This window comes from Electrophorus electricus, chromosome 3 (assembly GCF_013358815.1).
Source record: "Electrophorus electricus isolate fEleEle1 chromosome 3, fEleEle1.pri, whole genome shotgun sequence".
Taxonomy (NCBI): Eukaryota; Metazoa; Chordata; class Actinopteri; order Gymnotiformes; family Gymnotidae; genus Electrophorus; species Electrophorus electricus.
This window is the reverse complement of record NC_049537.1, coordinates 11,528,755-11,548,175: the sequence shown is the minus strand read 5'-3', so window position 1 is coordinate 11,548,175 and position 19,421 is coordinate 11,528,755. Positions and strand designations below refer to the sequence as shown.

General features: G+C 38.1%; 2 protein-coding genes across 9 annotated transcripts in view; both read right to left on the bottom strand.

The window, feature by feature from the left end:
- Positions 1–756: 756 nt before the first annotated feature.
- im:7151449 (sushi, von Willebrand factor type A, EGF and pentraxin domain-containing protein 1) lies at positions 757–8,057 on the bottom strand. 8 transcript variants are annotated; one of them, XM_027023134.2, is made up of 14 exons: positions 7,778–8,057; positions 7,461–7,543; positions 6,893–7,075; positions 6,641–6,740; positions 6,459–6,529; positions 6,144–6,329; positions 5,160–5,249; positions 5,001–5,090; positions 4,759–4,794; positions 4,498–4,533; positions 3,963–4,013; positions 3,046–3,094; positions 1,877–1,958; positions 757–1,611 (listed from the first exon to the last, which is right to left on the bottom strand). In XM_027023134.2, the coding sequence occupies exons 2-13, from the start codon at positions 7,531–7,533 to the stop codon at positions 1,895–1,897; spliced, it is 1,029 nt and encodes a 342-aa protein (XP_026878935.2). In that variant the 5' UTR covers positions 7,534–7,543; positions 7,778–8,057; the 3' UTR covers positions 757–1,611; positions 1,877–1,894. The 8 variants fall into 8 exon arrangements, with proteins under 8 accessions (XP_026878935.2, XP_026878934.2, XP_026878937.2 ...); XM_027023133.2 differs by lacking the exon at positions 7,778–8,057 and adding an exon at positions 7,637–7,771; XM_027023136.2 differs by lacking the exon at positions 7,778–8,057 and adding an exon at positions 7,637–7,771 and having other exon boundaries at positions 3,046–3,091.
- A 4,257-nt stretch (positions 8,058–12,314) lies between these two features.
- LOC113585572 (membrane-associated guanylate kinase, WW and PDZ domain-containing protein 3) overlaps positions 12,315–19,421 on the bottom strand; it is an 82,280-nt gene continuing 75,173 nt past the window's right edge. Inside the window, exons 12-21 of the mRNA XM_035524432.1 lie at positions 19,253–19,412; positions 18,343–18,437; positions 18,053–18,245; positions 17,508–17,696; positions 17,060–17,245; positions 16,270–16,360; positions 15,952–16,057; positions 15,677–15,814; positions 14,780–14,918; positions 12,315–14,226 (exon numbers count right to left, since the gene is read on the bottom strand). Of these exons, the coding sequence (XP_035380325.1) occupies positions 13,136–14,226; positions 14,780–14,918; positions 15,677–15,814; positions 15,952–16,057; positions 16,270–16,360; positions 17,060–17,245; positions 17,508–17,696; positions 18,053–18,245; positions 18,343–18,437; positions 19,253–19,412 (2,388 nt within the window). The 3' untranslated portion in view covers positions 12,315–13,135. The remainder of the gene's footprint in view (positions 14,227–14,779; positions 14,919–15,676; positions 15,815–15,951; positions 16,058–16,269; positions 16,361–17,059; positions 17,246–17,507; positions 17,697–18,052; positions 18,246–18,342; positions 18,438–19,252; positions 19,413–19,421) is intronic.

Genomic DNA, 19,421 nt, shown 5'->3' with positions numbered 1-19,421 from the left:
TATATATATATATATATATATATATATATATAAAAATCGCACACACACACACACACACACACACACACACGCACAATACAATACAATACTGTTTACTACTACCACCACAAAGAACACAGGTCTTCATGGAGTGTTGTGATGGTTTCTGTTTTTGGATGTTCATGTTTTCTGTCACAGTAGTTTGTTACATTTTGGCTATACCTGTCTCATTTAGTCTATGCAAGTTGTTATTGCTGTTACTACTACTACTACTACTACTACTACTACTACTAATAATAATAATAATAATAATAATAATAATAATAATAATAAATAGTAGTAGTAGTAGTAGTAATAATAATAGTAGTAGTAATAATAGTAGTAGTAGTAAAAATCATCTTACCTTTAGAATTCATGTCCCTAAGATTCTAAGACAAGCAACTGAGGAATAATGAACTATTATGTATATGGGCCAAGGAGAACATTTTAGCTCAGATAAAAAGTCCTTTCTGCTCAAAGGCAAAACTTCGAAAGGTAGCTGAGAATACTCCCAATGACTGTGTCTGGGAAAAATTGTATAATTATATTAATATGTTACCACTGTCACGCAATCCCTCTTAAGATATATAGCAAACATAGTAGACTTGGCCATCCCCTAGATTGACAAGAATACTATTCCTAAGGCAAATTACAAAAATGAGCCTGATATTGAGTATAACCTCAATCCACATGTCCAAAATCTCATGGATTTAAAATAATCCAATGGAACAAGACAGGTTGTATTAACAGTTTTATTAGAAAATATTTCATAAGATTATTACTCCATTGAATGCCTTATTAGCTACAGACTACTTGAAAAGCTTTACACTTAGATGTGTGAATGTGACATTCTGAATCTTTGCTCTTAGTACTTTAGTCATTTGGACTGTCTGAATACTACAATGTCTAGATTAGCAAGATATTTATTTTCTCTTGCCAAATGATGCAGCTGGCGTTGGTTTCCTGCATCAGACACTGGCATTGTCCTGGCAACTGCAATCAGCAGCACCTCACAAAGCGCAGCTCTACTTCAGCCCACCAGGGTTCACATGAGGGGTGGAATAAAAGCCCTTCTGGGAATGTTAACTTCAGCTATTCGCTTGTGAAAGCTGCCACAGAGGAAAACAATTTGAGTTTGTACTCACAACACTGCCCTGAAATACTACATTTAGGCCTGATCCAGAGCCACTTCTCAAAGGGCAAAGGGTGACCACCTGATTTTATTTTCCTGTTTCCCCTGGTTAACTAGGCGTGCAAGGAAAGCTTCACTGACAGAAACAGAGCCAGAGCTCCGTTTGAAGAAATGTCTTTTGATAAGATGGAGGATTTCCAGAGAGCACATGCAGTATTTTGGAAATTCCAGTTGAGCACTCTAGGAAACTGCTTCCTTCTAACTGAAAATCTACTATCTTTTTATGTCATGTTATAAAAAGCATGTATAAAACAGACATGTGGAAATAAATATCTATATGTAATTTAATGTTTTGGTCAGTATAGGGAGATTATATGCTTATACATTAGCGACTCCTGAAATACTGTGTCCTCATGGAAGCATGATGAGATGAGCAGGCAGGAGCAGTCTGGTTACATGTCCTGTGGTTGCAAAAGAACACAGGCTTAGGTGATCACCTTACCAATGTAGAACAGGCATTTTAGGTCATTACTGTAATACAGTAATTTTGACGTTAGAAATAGAACCTTCTGAGAGATGTTAGAAATTTACAATTATTAAATTATGTTTCAGAAGTTAAATTTAGCCAAGAAACAAAATTCTAAACTAAAAGGGTTGAAAGAAGAACAACAGAATAAATCTTGATTAGTTGGATGGACAGTTGTGTTTTTTGACTCTATTAGGTACCTTGATTGGGCACTGGATTTAGAGACTGTGTTTTTGCAATAATTCTTCTTTTGTCCTCAGCGCTTCTCCAGTGTCATATGATCTATGCAGCATTGCCAGATAATGAGATATAGTAACCATTATCCACTTGCCCCATTTCCATGTTTTTCCAACCATTAATATAACTTTCATGCGATATGCTTAAAAATTAGTATGGGGCCCAAAATGGCAGCTTTGCACAAAGGAGCAGTTTTCATAATTTGTTATGTTTGTTGTTAGCATTCCACAGCCCAGCCACGTTCTTTGTGAACCTAAGACGTCTTTATATTTTCTTTATTAAAGCCTCTTCTCCCTTCACTACAGTAACACAATAGTGCCACTGGTCCAAGGGGGGGTGAAGACGATCATAGGCCTTCCTCTGAAGCATATGAAGCCAGCCACCATTTCTATTTGAAAGCAGCCCACACAGCCTTATCAAGCAGCTTAGCACACTTGTCCCAGCAATAGACTCAACTCTGAACTACAGGAATACTGAAGAGGCTTAGACAAAATATAAAACAAAGAAATTTAGGGTAAACACCAAAATAGTATGGACTACATGTGGAATATGCAAACTACAAAAAAAGATTTTTTTAAAAAAAACCCTCTCCCTCAAATCACCATAGCTTATAGGCATGGAGACCTTCAAAGATTAAAAATATACTTTCCTCACTTCCTCAAATTCAAGAATGGCAAAATTCCAAAGGGGTACATAGAAGGCTCTTGCACAAGAACCTTTGTCCAGTATTTCCTGTGTGTTTTGGGGGCTTTTTGTTTTTTATTTTTTATTTTTTTAACAATCTTTACTTATATGCTTTGTGAACCATTAGCTGCTAAGCTAAGAAGCCCAGTAAGCAGTCAAACATGGCCATGGCATTGTGTGGCTGATTTCAGCAAAGCTTCAACATTTGCATGTCTAGTTTTCTGTTGGACACATCAAGCAGGAAACATTGTATACCCATGGCCCAAAGTCAGGACAGAAAGAAAGAAGAGTGAATTAGTGATCAAGCAAAGCAGAGAAAACACAAGACGGGGAGAAAGAGAGAATTAGGATGTTGACCAGCACAGTTGGTTGGAAGGTCAGTAGTAGAATTTCATCCAGGCAAAATTTTAGTAGCTAGATATGCTCACAGACTGGTAGATGTCCTTACCCTTTCCGTTTAAGATGGCGATAAATAGCATACAGGATGCCTGGACCTACTGTGAAAAATAGCACTACATTACTGTATATTCTGTACAATTACCTATTTTCACTTAATGCATTCTACTTAAAAAAAAAAAAAAAAAAAAAAAAAAAAAAAAAGAAGAAGTACATAATTGCAATGCTTCGCATTTCTTGAAAAAGAATGACAAAAATCAGGTTAAAAAGGTTAAAATCCCAGAGAAGCTAAATATGTTTTATTCCTAATTGGGCTAAACTTGCCCTTCTGGGCACAAAATCCAATAACCTTGTGGTTTAACAAGGTTTAATAAGTACGGAAATTATATGATTACTTGCAAAATCCTTTGGTTTTTACATGTGTGCTTGTTAGAGTTTGATTATTCCTGCTTGTGCCATAATATTTAGCTCTGCTCAAGTAGTAGCACGCAGCAGGTTTAGGACCGCACCACAGACAGTGAGGGGAGGAGCTTCTGGAGTTCAAGCCCCAAATGTTCTCAAATATTTTTAAAAGATTTCAACTTTGTCTCATTTCCCTTCAGCATCTCTGATTGTAGTTTTCTGTGCTGCCATTGGATGTTCTATCGAAAGATTGCAGAACCTTTCTGTGCTGCTTTTGGATGTTCTAACAAAAGATTCACACCACAGGTGTGAAGTTATTTTAGAATATTTTACTGCTATGAACATGATGAATTTGATATATGACAATACGTTATCCTTATTTTAACAAAGTTACTATTCTGATACCAAGTTAAAATAACTTTGATTACTTTAGGTAAAAGAAATAGCCCCCTAGGTTTGGGCCAATCCCATTTTAAATGTTAATAACATGTACTAATATATACTACAATCATACAAAGATGTATAATATTTTACAGTATGTGCCCTGTGATTTGAAAGCTAACTTACCACAGTTATGGCCACTGCATAACTGATATTCCAGAAAGACACAAGACGGTACTGTAGAATGGTAGTTTCTTGTTTGCCAGTGGAATTTAAATGTACAGCATGGTATATAGCAGTCTTAATATACATATATACAGCAATATAATTGCAGTCCAATAACTTATCCACATAACCTTTCCAATATCTTAGCCTTACTCCCTCACATTTCTTTATGTGATGTGCTTATATGTATGTATGTCAGAGAGAGAGCGTGTGAGAGTGAGTGTGTCAAAACTGCAGTGAAGTACACAAGGTTTCCAGAGAAACAGGATGGCTGCACAAGCAAATTGCATATTATATATATATATATTATATATCTGTATAAACGTGTGTGTACTTGCCTGCAAGTATTGTTATAATAATGATACAGTATAGTTGGAATTCAAACTGGTAGATCGACTTCAATTAGAATGGTTGTTCTACTACCCTAACCTAAGCTGAACAACATCTAAAATTAGATCAACCTTTGATACTGGAGGGAAAAAAGGGATCTACTCACATATTAAAATGCCAAATACAATCCCAAAAACTTCTGCTTTAAATAGAAAAGAAAGGCATGCATCAGAGAAAAATAAACTGAACTACATTGTAGTTTAATTATAACACCAACTGACAGTGAATCACATTTAGGTTAATTATAATAGATGGATTCAATGAGAATCTATGATTTGATTTCATAAAATGACTTACAGTTTACTGCTTACCAATTAGCTATAGTAGTAACTACAAAAGCTGTAGTATTACAGAAACTATGACTCACTTAGAAATTGACCAAAGGACGCTTCTTCCACCATTCCTGGGGAAATATAGGTTTCAACAAATTACTACATGCTGTTTCCAAGACAACCGACTTGCATAACTGAAAAACAGAAGCCCTGAGAAGAATATATTATCTCATAAGTCTGTTTATTTTCAGATGAAATATGAACAGAACACAAAGGGATTAAAAGAAATATTTGAAAAGAGATACTGAAAGAGTACTCTGGCAGGATATCTCTTTACCCTGTGATTCAGGTGGGGTACTGATGGCGCTGAGGTTGCTGGTTGTAGATTCAGTTAGTGTAGATTCGGTTGACTCCAATTCCCTCAAATCTGTAATCAATGCATCATTCAATAGAGAATTCTGATGTACAGACCTGGAGAAGTTGCAGCTGTGCTTACCAGATTCATTTCCTAATCTGGGTAGAGTGCTGTTGGTATAAAAGTTGCTGGGGGTGGATTCTGTTGGCTCACTGGCTGGTTCTCTTTTACCTGGAAGCAATGCATCATTCATGATGAAGACCTAAAGTGAGCCTCTTAGAAACAATCATCAGTTTATCGTGGTCGGGACTTGTGCTCGGCCACTGGATCAAACCTGCCCTAAATCTCCACACATGCGAAGAACAAGAGAATGTTTTTAGTAATAGTTGAGATTTCAGTCAGGTGACCTTCAGCACAGAACCATCCACTCAGACCTAGAGCTCTGATCACATTAAAGGCATTGAACTGAATTTATGTTATTTTTTAAAAAACTGTTTTTAACTTTCTTCAGTTTCGCACTGCACAAGCACTATGTGCATGACAGTTCTGAATATAATGCCAACCTTAAACCTAAAAAACTTTATTTTTATCACAACAATTCTGCTAATTAGTTCACAGTATGTGCATCACACCAGCTAGTGCTTTCACACTCGGCCACCGGGAGCCATCTAATCAGGTTCTGGCAGACACTGAGACGTGACCTTACTTTTATGTAAACACGGGAAATCCCCACCAAACTGAAGCAGTAACAATGGCTGAAACTTCAGTTAGAAAAGCAGTCCTGAAAATACTTACCACAACCAGAAATGAATGCAACCACCTTCAATATAATCAGCAAGGTTGAATTAAAGGTTAAGATGTGTCAAACAATGTTCAGAACTTTCACTTTTGCTGTGCATTATTTTGCTGTATACAGAGATACAAGTCTTAGAGTAAGAAAAGTTAAACCAGTTCAACTAACAGACTAATGTGGATTATTTTTCTGAAGATAGAAAATATTCTACCCAACTAGAATCAGTGTGCCTACATCAGAATTCACAAACTGTTGTCTACATATTATGCAACATTTGTAATTCCTAAATAGGAATGTAAAATCATGAAAATCAATTTGGTATGCATTCTTACCTCTGCACTGGGGTGGTGGGGAGCTATATTCACCATTTTCCTGGCAAACAATGGAACTGTTGCCTTCAAGAATATAGTTTTCATGACAGGAGTATTGAATAACATCTTGAAAATCTGGCAATTCCTTGTTTGAATGGTTGATTATCATACCATTATGAATCTCGGTAGGCTTGGCACATTTTTTCACTACAAAAAAAAAAAAAAAAAAAAAAAGAAATATAATGTCATTGATGACAGTTATGAGGCCCCAGTCCCAGTCAGCAATGCTAATTCACCTCGAAAAGTAAAATATACCGAGATCAGCATTTGGCTTACAGAAACACATTGACCTTCCAGTCCAGCCATTTGCAAGACATTGCCTATAGCTTGAACCCTGAAGATCATATCTGGGAAGAGAAAGTTCATAAAAGTTAAAACATGACAGTTACAAAACCACATATTTCACTGTTCTAATTTGAACCAAGACATTATGCTAAAGACTGTACTAAAACACACACCCTCTGTCACAATATGGCTTGATGAATGCACCAAACAATGTTCCATTAGGGATGCCATATTGCATATTGGCCACAGGTCTAGGCATACCACAGTCTTTCTCTGAAAGAAATATGTAGACATTAAGCTATAGCAAAAAAAATAAAGCATATAAATTTACAACAAACCAGTGAGCAAATAAATTGCAGTTACAAAACCTGAATAAACCTTCTGAGGTTGAACCTTTGTGATTCAGCACAGAATCAGATAGTTACTTTTGCATATTAATTCTTGTTTGCTCCACGTCCCTCCCATACATGTGATTCTATCTGATCCGTGATCCAGGACGTATCCATTGGCACACTCAAGAGTAACATCAGATTCATCTAGGAATTCATTCTTCAGATTCGCCTCATCAGTTAAGACGACGTTGCCCTCCAGCTTAGGTTTCGTACACTCTATCCACAACAGTAACACAAACGCGTTAAAAGTTCACATTAAATAGCTATCTATCATAAGTTACATTTTGCGGTGCCCAACGTTTTTAATAATATTTCCTAAGATTAACCCTTGTAATGTAACAAATGCTATATAATTTCCTTGACGACAAATGAGCAAGGCGCAATGTTGCACATTCATGTAGTAAATTAACATTAGGCATCTGCATAAACAAGATCCTATTTATTTTAGATAAAATAAGAACTTCCCCTTTTCGAGTCTCAATAACCATAATTTAATAATCATAGCTACAAGGTTTAGACGGAGAAAAAGAAAGAAGGTAGCTAGCTGAACTAATCTAAGAGAATGCTAACCTAGCTATCTAGGATATGTTAAGTCACTTACCGGCTTTTCCTGATGAAATAAAAGCCAACAATGGTAGGAACAATGTCCAACATCTAAATTTCGGGCTGATCATTTCAAATTATCTGGGAAAGATTTAAAGTAGAAAATCATGAAATCGCCGAAAACTGAAAAGCAATGTATCGTTTTAACAACCCAGTTAAAATTCTGTCACATACATTAACGAGCTATGTTTCAGTTCTGGAAGAAGGTTGCCTTGTAGATACATAACTTTCGTGGCACTGCACTCTTCTGGAACGCCTCTTTTCACAACTCCTTTTATCTTATATTAGTTGATCCTTTACCACACTCTCACTCACCCCCACCCGTTACAAACACATGTAGCCCTCGGATTGAACCAGCGTGCTGTAGTCTGGGATTCTCCTCCGTCGTCATCAGGGGATGGATCTGGAAGTTGTTTAAACGTGCTTTTGTTGACTTGTTTGTTACTTCACATCACACTGTGTTATATGAACACATAAGCCTACTATCCACCTTCCGACGATTGTTAGTTGTTAAGAGTTCTACATCAGACAAATGCAGAAAAAAAAACACCACAACTGGCAGTAAACACTGTTGCTATAGTGAGTCAACATAAAAATGAAAAAATAAGAGACTAAACTAGTTGGCAAAAACCGAGCTAATACAGTTGAGTGCTTTAAACAAGGGGAGGATGACTCATTTTCAGGGTGTTCCCTTGTTGGGTTGTGTTTTACTGACTGGCTTGCATTCCTTTTGCTTAAAGTGTACTTGTCACAATTTAAAAGTACATTTACAGAATTTGGCAGATGCTCATACTCAAAGTGATGTTTATCAGTATAACAGTATGTTTACTCACTGAGAAGTGAACCAACTACTTTGGGTTAATAACTGATAAACTGGTGCTTCCTATTTTATTAATCTTTGACTGATGTCTATTTTCCTGTCAAGATAGGGCAGAAAAAAAAGACTTTCTTTTTTTAATAAAAGTCTTCTTGGTTTTGGTACAAAAAGAACACATATAAAATAACAGTAAGCTACATATTTGTCTATATTAAGCCTATATTAGATGTTAGATGGCAAGTATGACAGGTTTAATGTGCCTGACTTATCTTAAATGCTAAATTTGGGAGTTAACCATGTTTTTGTGCTTTCTATCGTCATAGTAATACAGGGTATTATCATTAAATCTAAATAATTAAATAAAAAGGAGTTGTACAGGATTTTTACAACATAACTATATTTTTTTACAACATAACTATATATAGTGTTTAACAGTAATGTCCATGCCATGTCTCTGTGAATGTTTAAAAAATTGGCCTTGGCTTCTTATTTAAGGAGTGAATTATGTCATACTAAAAAAATGCCAGAGGATTCTTTGTAGCCTACCTAAGACAGGAATAACCACTTCATATAAGTCATTCCAAACTCTTTTTAGCAGAGAAGAATGAACTCTTAAACTTCTTTAAACTTTGTTAAACTTCCTCTTCTACCAAAGCAATTTCAAACTGTTCTGCCATATCAAAACATGTGTAATATGGCCTTATCTTAAAACAGCACCACACCCATGCTCATTTCTAGTGAGAGAAAGATAGTGGTCCTAATTTCACTAATCCCTTATCATACCAGAGCTTAACGCCTCAAGCAGGCGATTTGTTTCAACTAAGCAACAACTATGATACTGGAATAGTTTGCCCATGACTGCATGGATTAAAATGTTAGAAATTCTATTTTTTTAAATTATGGCCTTCAGTAAAGGTATATAGAGAAAGTTATGTACCAGCTCTTGGGTGATCTCTGGTGGTATGATATATGTATGTCATCCAAATGATAAAATAAGAGGCACTTTCCCGAACAGGTATTATATAAAGACAGTAGTAGCACTTAATCCAGAACAGTTAAAAAGGTGTTGAAAGTGGCATTTTGAGACAGTTTAATTTCAGATGAATTTGCACTGAGCTTTGGGCTTCCAAATGAATGAAAAATTATTGGACTGAAATAATTTGTAACATTGTGAATAACTGAGACTGTTAGCACATGGTGCTTGCTAAAGTTGCTTTTAGCCTCTCAAATGTATCCAGAAAAGCATAAAATTTTTATCTCTACATAAATCTCAAAAACATTATTGTAGTAGCTGAACGGAGAGGTTTAAGATTGCAGGAAAATATGCAAATAAAAATGCTGACCAGTATGATGACTTAGTGTTTGGATTAATGGAGAGCAGGAAAACAAAACAATGCTCAGTTGATTCAAATGTTGTCCAGCAGTCTGTGGGAGCTGTAGAAACATCTGAGTGGTCCTCATCTTCTATTAGTGGACCTGGGAAGCCATGTTGTTTCAGATGTGAAGTACAGGAATGAAGAAAGGGAAAGGATGAAAATGGCTCATCCAAACATATAACGTGTGCTTCTAGACCTCTAAAGTAAACATGAGCCTGGTTGCTGGGCTGTTGCTCAGGGGTTGTAACTGTTATGAGATAAAAGTTCTTCTTAACATACCCACTGTACCCAAGCAAAATCCCGTGCACTTTCAAGTAGAGCATACAAACATGAATGCTGGAAAATACAGGTATTATTTGCACTTTTGCAATGTGTCTGAAAAGTGTATTTGTGGAGCACATAAAGTTGGGGTTGCGTCTCTGATCAAGCACATTATGGTCTTTTTAATCAAGTCATGTGTTTTATTTGGTTAACACTGTTGTCTTTAGGCCCAGAGAGATGTCTAGCCGTGCATTTACAGTTATTGATTTGTAAAGCTTGGCTTCTTATTACCATTGTCATGGATACAGTTTCCTAAATCATTCTACCATCCACTGAATTAATTAAATTAGTTACACATTTAAAGCTACTGACTTTGTAGTTTTTCACTGTTAGAACTGCATGGGTATGTGTGGTTTCATAGTCAGACCCTGCAGCCAACAGTTTTTTTAATGAAGATCTTGTACAATTAAGATAATGCACAATTTAGATGCAATTACATATGATTCAAATACACATGCATGCTTTGATAAAGTCATCCTTCTAATAGGTTTCACAGTCTAATAGGGTCCGCAGGGTTTGAACTAAATGTTAACAAAAGGTAGGCGTTTACAGTACAGTGTAGTATCAAAGTGGAGTGTTTCTGTGCCAAAATTCCTTCACTTTTTGTCCAATGGCAATGGAGACTGGTATGTTCTGAGACTGTTTCTAGGAAAAATAGTTTGTAAAGTATTTCAAACACCATGTTGTGCAGCAATTCAGCAGTTGGTATATGTAGTTTAATGCTTTGAGTCTTTCTTAAGCACATGCAATGTTTTGAACGATTCAACCTCAACTACATTACATTACATTACTACATTACTGACTACATTACATAACACATTACACAAGAAAACTATATTACATAACATTTTTGTGTTAAAGTAAAATGAATTAAAACTTATTAAAATTGTGTTAAACTATATTAACTAAAAAGAAGAAATATGAGCAGAAGCTAGTGAACTGTCAAAAAGATGCTATTAAGTTTCTTATCTACTGACATACAGCAAAGAAAACTGACAAAAGCCAATAATCTTTTTTACATAAAACTTTATTTTTACAGTGCATGACCAGAACACTTGAACAGGGTTATGTTAGCTTTTGATCAACCTTGGATGTTTTTTTCTTTTTTTGTGTTTTAAATACAAAAATAATGGAGTGAATTTACAGAGAACTATTTGTTTTTCTGAGAATACTACACAACATATTTATAAAGGTGCTGTACAATATTTAAACATTTACAACTTAGACAACATGATATAAATGGGGCTGTACTTAGCCATTTCAACTTTGCTAAGTGGTGGGCTGAGCATACTCTGTGCTGAAAATGTCATGACCTTTTGACATGGTGTCCACTTTCAGCATTTAAAGTAAATTCAGTTGGATATTCCTGACATTTATGGTCCACATAGGTATCCACTGGCATATCTCTGTATGTGTATTATTTATAAATGAATAAAGAAACTACATATTTTCTAGATTAGCCAGGTGATTCATCATTTGTTTCAGCACTAAGCACAAATGCCAGTCTGACCACTGGATGACTTGAACATGTTAAAACTATCGCAAACAAATGTTAACTACTGTACATTAGTTTGTACCCTGAGGTGAACTTCAAAATACGCAAGTACAATGGGCACATGATGGCCTTCGTTCCTTTGGTAATGACAGAACATGTCAGCTACCTTACCAGTACACCTGTCAAACGTCACAACAATGAACCACCATTTAAACAGCCCTTAATGCTACACATGATTCCTCATGAGCAAAAATGGATCATTGATGGAAAAACTAAAATGAGATTAAAAAATAAGATTAATGGCAGCAATATATCTATTTTAAGAAAAACTAAAAGCTTTTCCACATTTCTTTACCATGGGCTTGTATTTTAATATATTGAGTCATTCATTCTTACAAAAACTTCTCAGACAAGTAAAGATTGCAACTCTGAAGAGTAATCTTTCATAAAGATATTCTCCCATCAGCTGGAGGGCTAGATTGCTTACAGTGCCTGCATTTGCATTCGGTTTGGAGTGAGACATCAAAGAAGGTGAAAGAAAATGAAATACCCAAGATCATATAACATTTAAAAATACTCCTGCATGTATCTTTAGTTTTCATAATGAATTAAAAGTATTTGCTACAAGGTAAAACTACCATGGTGCTTACTTTGTACTTTGGGACTCTATACATTGTATTCATTGACTCCATATGGCTACATATCTCTATGCCCACATTTTATATATATATATATATATATATATATATATATATATATATATATATATATATATATATATATAAAATTTCAACAAATTACACAAGTTTCATAAAAATAGAAAAGAACATATTATAGCACAAGTTTCTGGTCTTTTGCGATAATATGATTTGAAGATCAAGAATTCGTGCGTGCTAAAGACAAATGTCCAGTCTACAGAAGTCCGGGGTAAAGCTAGTTGAGTTCATACACTTTGTAGCCTCAAAACTTCTGCTAATAAGAGTCTGGTTGATGGACATAATTTCCTGCCATTGAAAAAGGCATGCGACAATGTGACTTGAGGGGATGAAGGTTTTTTTTTGCATGCAGTAAAAGGATACTCTTTGGGTTAGGTGAGTGGGCAATGTGAGTCCTGAATGAGTAGAAAAACCAAAAGTCAGGTTCACACTTTTGGACCCCCTAGGTGGCAGTCCCTTTTGTTGCATATGAGTGAAGTGTACAGTGATCTGTAGTGGAGTCCATACTTTTTCAAAGCTTTTTTGAGAACTACTATCTACTGGCATAAATCAGAAGATGAATGAGGGAAAGGGTGCAGAATGGTATCTTGTGAAAAACAGAAACCTTGCAAGGAATAGCTGTTTCATTCAAAGTGTCCCCCAAGCAAATTGCTCATTGTGGATCGGGCAAAAGCAGATTAGCAGCAACTCCATTTTGGCTGCTTTCACCCATCCTGTCTATAACAAAATCAGCAATTATGGTCTCTGTGAAAGCTAACCAAATCCCAGTGTACACTACAGCAGACGTGTGTCAGTCAGAAGACAACAGATAGGGTAGCCTTGTAAACATGACAGCGGTGTAAGACTTGCCAGAACAGATCCAATCTGTAATCAAGCCAAAGCTAAGAGTGGACATCATTGGAGAGGCAGCAGTTAAAATTTGTCCAGTGAGTAGAGTACATGCTTTAACTACCTGTAAAAATCACGCATTACCTCTTCATGAGTAAGAATGCGAGCAGAGCTGGGCACCTTCCAGAAACCAGGGTTAGTTTGCTCATGTTTGCTTAGGGTTGACTTTGCCCTTGGGCTCTCTGCTGCATCTTTAGTGGTCATTTCTTCTTTGTGTCCATTCCAGCCCTCTCTTTGCTTAACCACTGTCTTATATATATTCCTCTTTTCCTCATCAGTTATTCCCTTTGAATCACTCAGAGGGATGAGTAATTCTTTACACTTTCTCTCCTGAATTCTATTCTCTTCTTCGTGTCTATGGTGGCCACTACTCCTCTTGTCTGTGTATTTTGTGCCATTTCCATTTTGTTCCTCTCCTTGTGGTTGTGTTTTCCTTCTCAACTTTCTTTTTAGCTCTGCCCCTTCTTCTAACCTTGCCCCTATCTTTACACTCCTTTCTGTTGTGTCCCTGTCTTTGCTGTTTATCTTGCTTTCTCTGGTATAGTCCCATTCTTCCCACTCATTGCCTTCTTTCTTTTCACTCCTTCGAGATGTCCTTTTTGACCAACTTTCCTCTAGTTCCCTCTTTGTCTCCTTGGCTGTCAAATTCTGTTCCTGCACATTTAAATTCCTGGGTTGGGTTTTGTTGTGCCTGTTGGACTCGTGTGCACCTTGTGGTAGATAATCTCTGGGGTTATGGGAGTTATGAAATTCATCTTTGGTTTTAAATGGACTATTAAGCTTCTTTTCACTATGTTTTTTTGTATTTCCAAAGTTGTGTTCTCTAGATTGACCTCTCTGAAAATATCTGGGCTTTGAGGTGGTGGAAGATGCAGGGTCTCGAGATTTGTTACTCATCCCTTTGCTGCTCTCTTTAGAGCAAGGAGGCAGACTAGATGCAGACTCAGAAATGCTTGGATAGAGTGCAGAGGAGCTCTTCCATGCCCTGTTCTCCTTCTTTCCCGAGGAGGGGGAGGGGGAGGGTGAGGGCGATTGCACAAGAGGTGAAGAGAACGAAAATGGCAAAGCATCAGATGGCAATGTTTTGGAGAGGAAAACATCTTCTGGAGAGTTTAAAGTTGAAGAGACTTTTGGATCTGTTGTTTCAGAGTCTGGAGTAAACAAACAGCAAAGCAACATCTAATACACCTTTTAGCCAAAACCAGGAAATCTAAAAAATCATATTTATGTCAAAAGTCAAATCTAAACATATACTGAAAAAGGGAAGTTGAAAGTTGTATTCCAGCAAAACCTTATTTGTATTTTTAAAGAGCATTAATATATTTTCAAATCTTCATCATCTAATAAATCATTTAGCAGACTTGTAACATGTGGTGATGGGGAGACCATATGGAATAAAAAAGTACTAATATTGTGGTGGAAACCCAACAGTCTTTTTTAAGAAATGAGACAGAGTAGTTAGCAAGACAGGAAATGAATAAGACCAAGGAAAGATGGAAGGAAGGTGAAAGTTACCAAGGAGAGAAAGGCCCAGAGGAAAAGAAACGTTAGTGATGGTGCTCCTGTGGGTAGTAACATATAGCAGAAGAACTTACAGTACCTAAAGAAACAAAGAAATAAAGAAATGCTAATTAACATGTAGAAGATAGCAAGTGCTATCATAGAGAGAGCAACAGAGACAGTGAGACAGAAGAACTGACTTACTGTTGTCAGACACCAGCCCCTGTCCAGGTCTAAGAAGGAGCAGCACTTTGTTTCCTCCAGCCTGGATCAGTTCTATTGCTCTGGTGTGACTGATACCCTGTGTGGGCTCTCCATTGATCTCCACTATCTGATCTCCAACCTGTGTATAGAACATGACAGTGTAGAAAGCATCGGGAATGCAGTGTTTTAAGCCAAGAGTGTGGCGGTGAACAAAGAAATTACTAGCACCAACATGCTGTATTGGGAGGCCCATTTCACTTTTTTAAATCTCAGTTTGGAAGCTTTTTTTTTTATCATTCTGAGATGACAAGCCATCAATCTACATAGTCTCAGTTCCAACTGGCATTAGTTACATAGTGATATTTGGATCTGGCGAGATCTCAGTGGTATCAGTGCCCACACCTGTGCAACATTCAAATCTCTTGTCTCACAGCACTTTAATCCCATCTTCTTATAGCAGCCCTGCATCATTTATCAGATCTGACTCAAAGTGATGTTGCTTTACATTCCAGCACTCTGGATCATGGAACTGTGCTGGATTTCGAAGGCAATGAGCAAACATTTGCATTCTGTCCTGCCCCAACAGGCAGGGGTGATTTTATTTCAGTGTCGCAGCAGATCTAGGTGAGGCTGGCACCTGGAGATCAAAGGGAGGAGCTGACCACTACAGGTGTGCTATAGCACAGGTGGCCAAAGGGTCACGGTCTAACTCTGTTCCCTTTCTAATTAATCCAAACCAGCATGAGCAATCACAGGTTTTTGATACATTTCAGATGATATTAAGAAGTATGAGGCAGCATTAGTGGGCCCATTAGTTTATATCTTTTCAGGGTTTTTCTAAGTCGTAGCTCGCAAAAGCAGGACTGACAGCTGAGTGTCCTCAGTTGTGTTACTTACTTGAATCCTGCCATCCAGGAGGGCAGGGCCATCCTCAGCCAGTCGCAGGATGTAGAGGCCCATGTTATACTCCGTCCCACCTCTCAGACTAAAGCCAAAGCCACGAGGGCTACGCTCAAGCTCTACCAGAATGCAGCCCTGCAAGAAACACAAAACACACATTTAAGAGCTTTTTGTTTCTCAGGTCAATTTCTGCAGTATGTTCTTAGTAAATTTCTGCACGTATGTTTATAAATAAGTTAAGACCTCTAAGGCAGTGCAATTTAACCCCTTGCCTGTTTGGAGCCTGTAACACACAGTGTTCCTTTCTCGCTCATGGGGAGAGTTTTATATTCTGCCCAGGCCAGTTCATCCCTGGTATCTTCTGTGTCCAGATTATACCTGTGGGTAACATACATAGCAGAGCTCTGCTAACTTGTTGCTAATAATCAAGAGCAGTAAGGACCCCAAGTAATCAAAACAGTTCATAATCTGTTAAGGCTACACAACATGTGTGAAAAAATGAGACACATTTTTGTGATAAATAAATATATAATGCTGTGTCCATTCTGGTTGCCTGATCCAGGTTCAGTGGAGTTGTTATTAGGTGGTACCTCTCTTCCTGTGTGGCAGATTTCAGTATCCTGTGCTGCAGTGCTGGACTCTGTTTGGCTGAGCTTGCCCCTGAGGGTGGGCCTTTGTATTCTGAACAGCCAGTGAAAACAAACAAATATGGAGCACAACTGTATAATCTTTTGCCACTGAAGGAATATTCTAGTGCTATACCTCAAAAAACAGTATCAGTAATGTCTAACCTGAAAGTAAAGTAAACCATTTACCTATGGCAGGTAAATAAAATATAACAGCCCAATTGTTATGTTGCTTACAGAGACATTAAATTAGTTTCTAACAGCATTTTGTGATCCTGAAATTATACCTGTGGAAGTGTATGGGAGGTCATTTTTGCTCTGTTTGTAGCACTACAACTTTTCCAAATCAAAGCATTTAAAATGACCCTTTTTGACATATTCCTTTAAGATGAAAGCTTCATGCTGTGTAATTTGTTTTTTCTTCAGTAGTAATGTATGTATGTTTAATTATTTTCCTCAGAAGTCCAGAATAATATAGATCAGAAGTGGAAAAATGGTGTTCATTAACCTAAGGGTTAAAAATGTTTTTTGCTATAATGCTGCAATATGAGATTTTATCCTTAACAAACTAATTTATTTGAAGAATTGATTCCAAATTTTAAAAGGTAGAGTGAAGTTAGTTTTCTGCTAACCTCAGTCAACTACAATTTTTAATGCCTTTGTGAAGTGTTAGACAAGAGATTAATGGAAGGGAATGATTTTCAGTCAGATGTCTATCTCCTTCAGGGCGATTGCCTATTGAGTGCTAACTCACCGTCCTCAGGAACCACAGAGAGCGTGACAGCACTGCCAGCCTCTTTGATAAGCTGCACAATGTCGTTGTGAGAGAGCTGGATGATGGAGTGGCCGTTAACGGCCGAGATGCGGTCACCCACGCTCAGCAGACCACATCGGTCAGCTGGACTGCCCTCGATGATGCGGCCGATCTTGTGAGGGATCACTGGTCATACGAACACACGCATACACACAAACAGCTCATTAGCCACTCATGTGAGCTAGTATGAGTTAGTGTATGGCATAGTATGTGAATTTGTATATTATAGGATTGTGTCATGGAAGTGACACAAGGGTGATATGCAGAGCAAAATTTGCAACCGGTGCAGTAGAAAACTGCACTGTAGCTGCACGCTATTCATGTCTGCATGCGATCTACAGTGAAAGTGCAGTTACTGTGTTAGACAAGTCCTTTCTTCTTTAATTACCTCCAGGTGGGGGCTTGCTCTTTGAAGTGAGGATGACAAAGCCAAAGCCTTCGTTATCCTTGCGATGGAGCGTGATGTCAAACGACTCATGGTCGAGGCCAATAAGGGGCTGGCCATGGCGGATTCTGGGAGAACCATTCACCAGCACTGGTGCCACGGTGGTCTGCAGCCCAGGATCATCAGTCACCTCTGTGCAGGACACACCCTCAGTCAGCAGGCAGCCTGGGAAGAATGCTCCAGTTTGCAGACATATCCCAGTAAACAGGCCTACCCAGTCAAAGACCAAAGAGCAGATACTGCGAAACCACTCATATCTAATTGCTGGTGCTTTTCCTAGAACATTTGGCTTTTGGCCATTTGTGCTTGGCCAACATTCTCGGCCTGCACCAGCTGGGAAATATGCAGCTTGACCAAACAAATCTTGACTTTGGCTTGACTTCCGCTAGTCTTCACTTTCACTGTGATTCACTGCGAAAACTTCACGGCCCGAGTAGAGGGTAGAACCGAGGAGAGGATGCAACCCTCCCCAGGCCCCTAAAGCTCACCCCTGAAGACGACCTTCCTGCGGACGGACAGCAGGACCTGCCCGTTGCGTGCAGCATTGGTCATCAGGTCCAGCACTTGCTTGTGGGATTTCCCCTTCACCGTGATGCCGTCAATGGCCATGAGCTCGTCACCAGCGCGCAGTCGTCCGTCCTTCTCCGCTGCCCCCTGCCGGATAATGGCGCCAATGTAAACCTGCCAGCAGAGAGAGCACATGCGAGTCACCGCTGTTCACAAAGTTACATTTCATTAGGGTGAGGTCAAAGTGGAGAGGTCAGAGGTGATTGCTCACTGGCTGCTCAGGTCTCTCGCCACCAAGCACACGGAAGCCGAATCCAGTCTCCTGGTCTCTCTTTATAAACACATCCAGCTCTTTATATTGAGCCACTGCAGCAAAACAGTTTAACAGAGCCATAGAGCTACCATTAAGTAAAGCAAACAGTATGTTAACAATACATTAACAATCAGGGCCCCATTTCCCAAAATCATCATGTTAAGATAATCTTAAATGAGAGAGAGAGAGCAAGAAAGAGAAAAAGAGTGTGTGTGTTCAGTGTAGGGCCTTTACCAGATGATATTTGTTTTATAATGCTTTTTGGAACCCTAGCCCTGTTTGGTTAAGCACAAAGTAAAATCAATTAACTGATTTTCTTTGTATAGTTACTAATCATCTTTTGTCCTGACCTGTTCTTATAGACAGACATTCACTACAAATGGCTCAAGTGGCTACGAGTTCCTGCTTTACAAGGAACCATATTACATTTGTATACGAAGCATACAGAATTAAGTGTAATCCCCCACTCAGCTCTAGAGATATTCAAATGCTCCAAAACTCAATTTAAAATGCTGAAAAAAGCATTTAATGAGAAACCCATTTTCCATGCGTGTGATAGCTCAACATTTAAACTACTTTTAGCTGAATGTATTACTATTTGTGGAAAACACAATTGCAGGTAATAATGGCAGGTGCTTGGTTAGGGTCTCTCTAGCTTGCTTAACTCCCTTTATATTTAGGCTCTTCATGTACAGTACAGTGGCTCTTGCTGTGAATTGTGAAATCATGCAAATAGTTTCTAGCAATGATTAAGACAGATGTTTTCTGAACTGCCACAACAGGGTGGCCCCAAAAACTTGATGAGAAATAAAATTCTCCCTTGTTTGTTGGCATGGCACTGAAAAAGTCATGCCCTACCAAGACTCACAAGTATTGTTAACTGTGGTTTTAGCCTTGGGTTGGCGGGGGGCGTGGTCTCGTCTGGGTGAGCTACAAGGCAATGTGCTTGAGTAATAGGTGAGTGCCTGGGGAACTCCAGCGTCATGGCAACGCTCTAGAGTCTCCAGGCTGGTGCTCATTTCTTGTCTCTGTTGGGG

Coding starts and splice junctions, on each gene's coding strand:
- im:7151449 (XM_027023134.2), bottom strand. CDS start 7,533: ATGATCAGCCCGAAATTTAGATGTTGGACATTGTTCCTACCATTGTTG. Junction 6,330..6,458: donor TGGAAGGTCAATGTGTTTCT/GTAAGCCAAATG, acceptor TTTTTTTTGTAG/TGAAAAAATGTGCCAAGCCT. Junction 4,795..5,000: donor TACCCCACCTGAATCACAGG/GTAAAGAGATAT, acceptor ATATTTCCCCAG/GAATGGTGGAAGAAGCGTCC.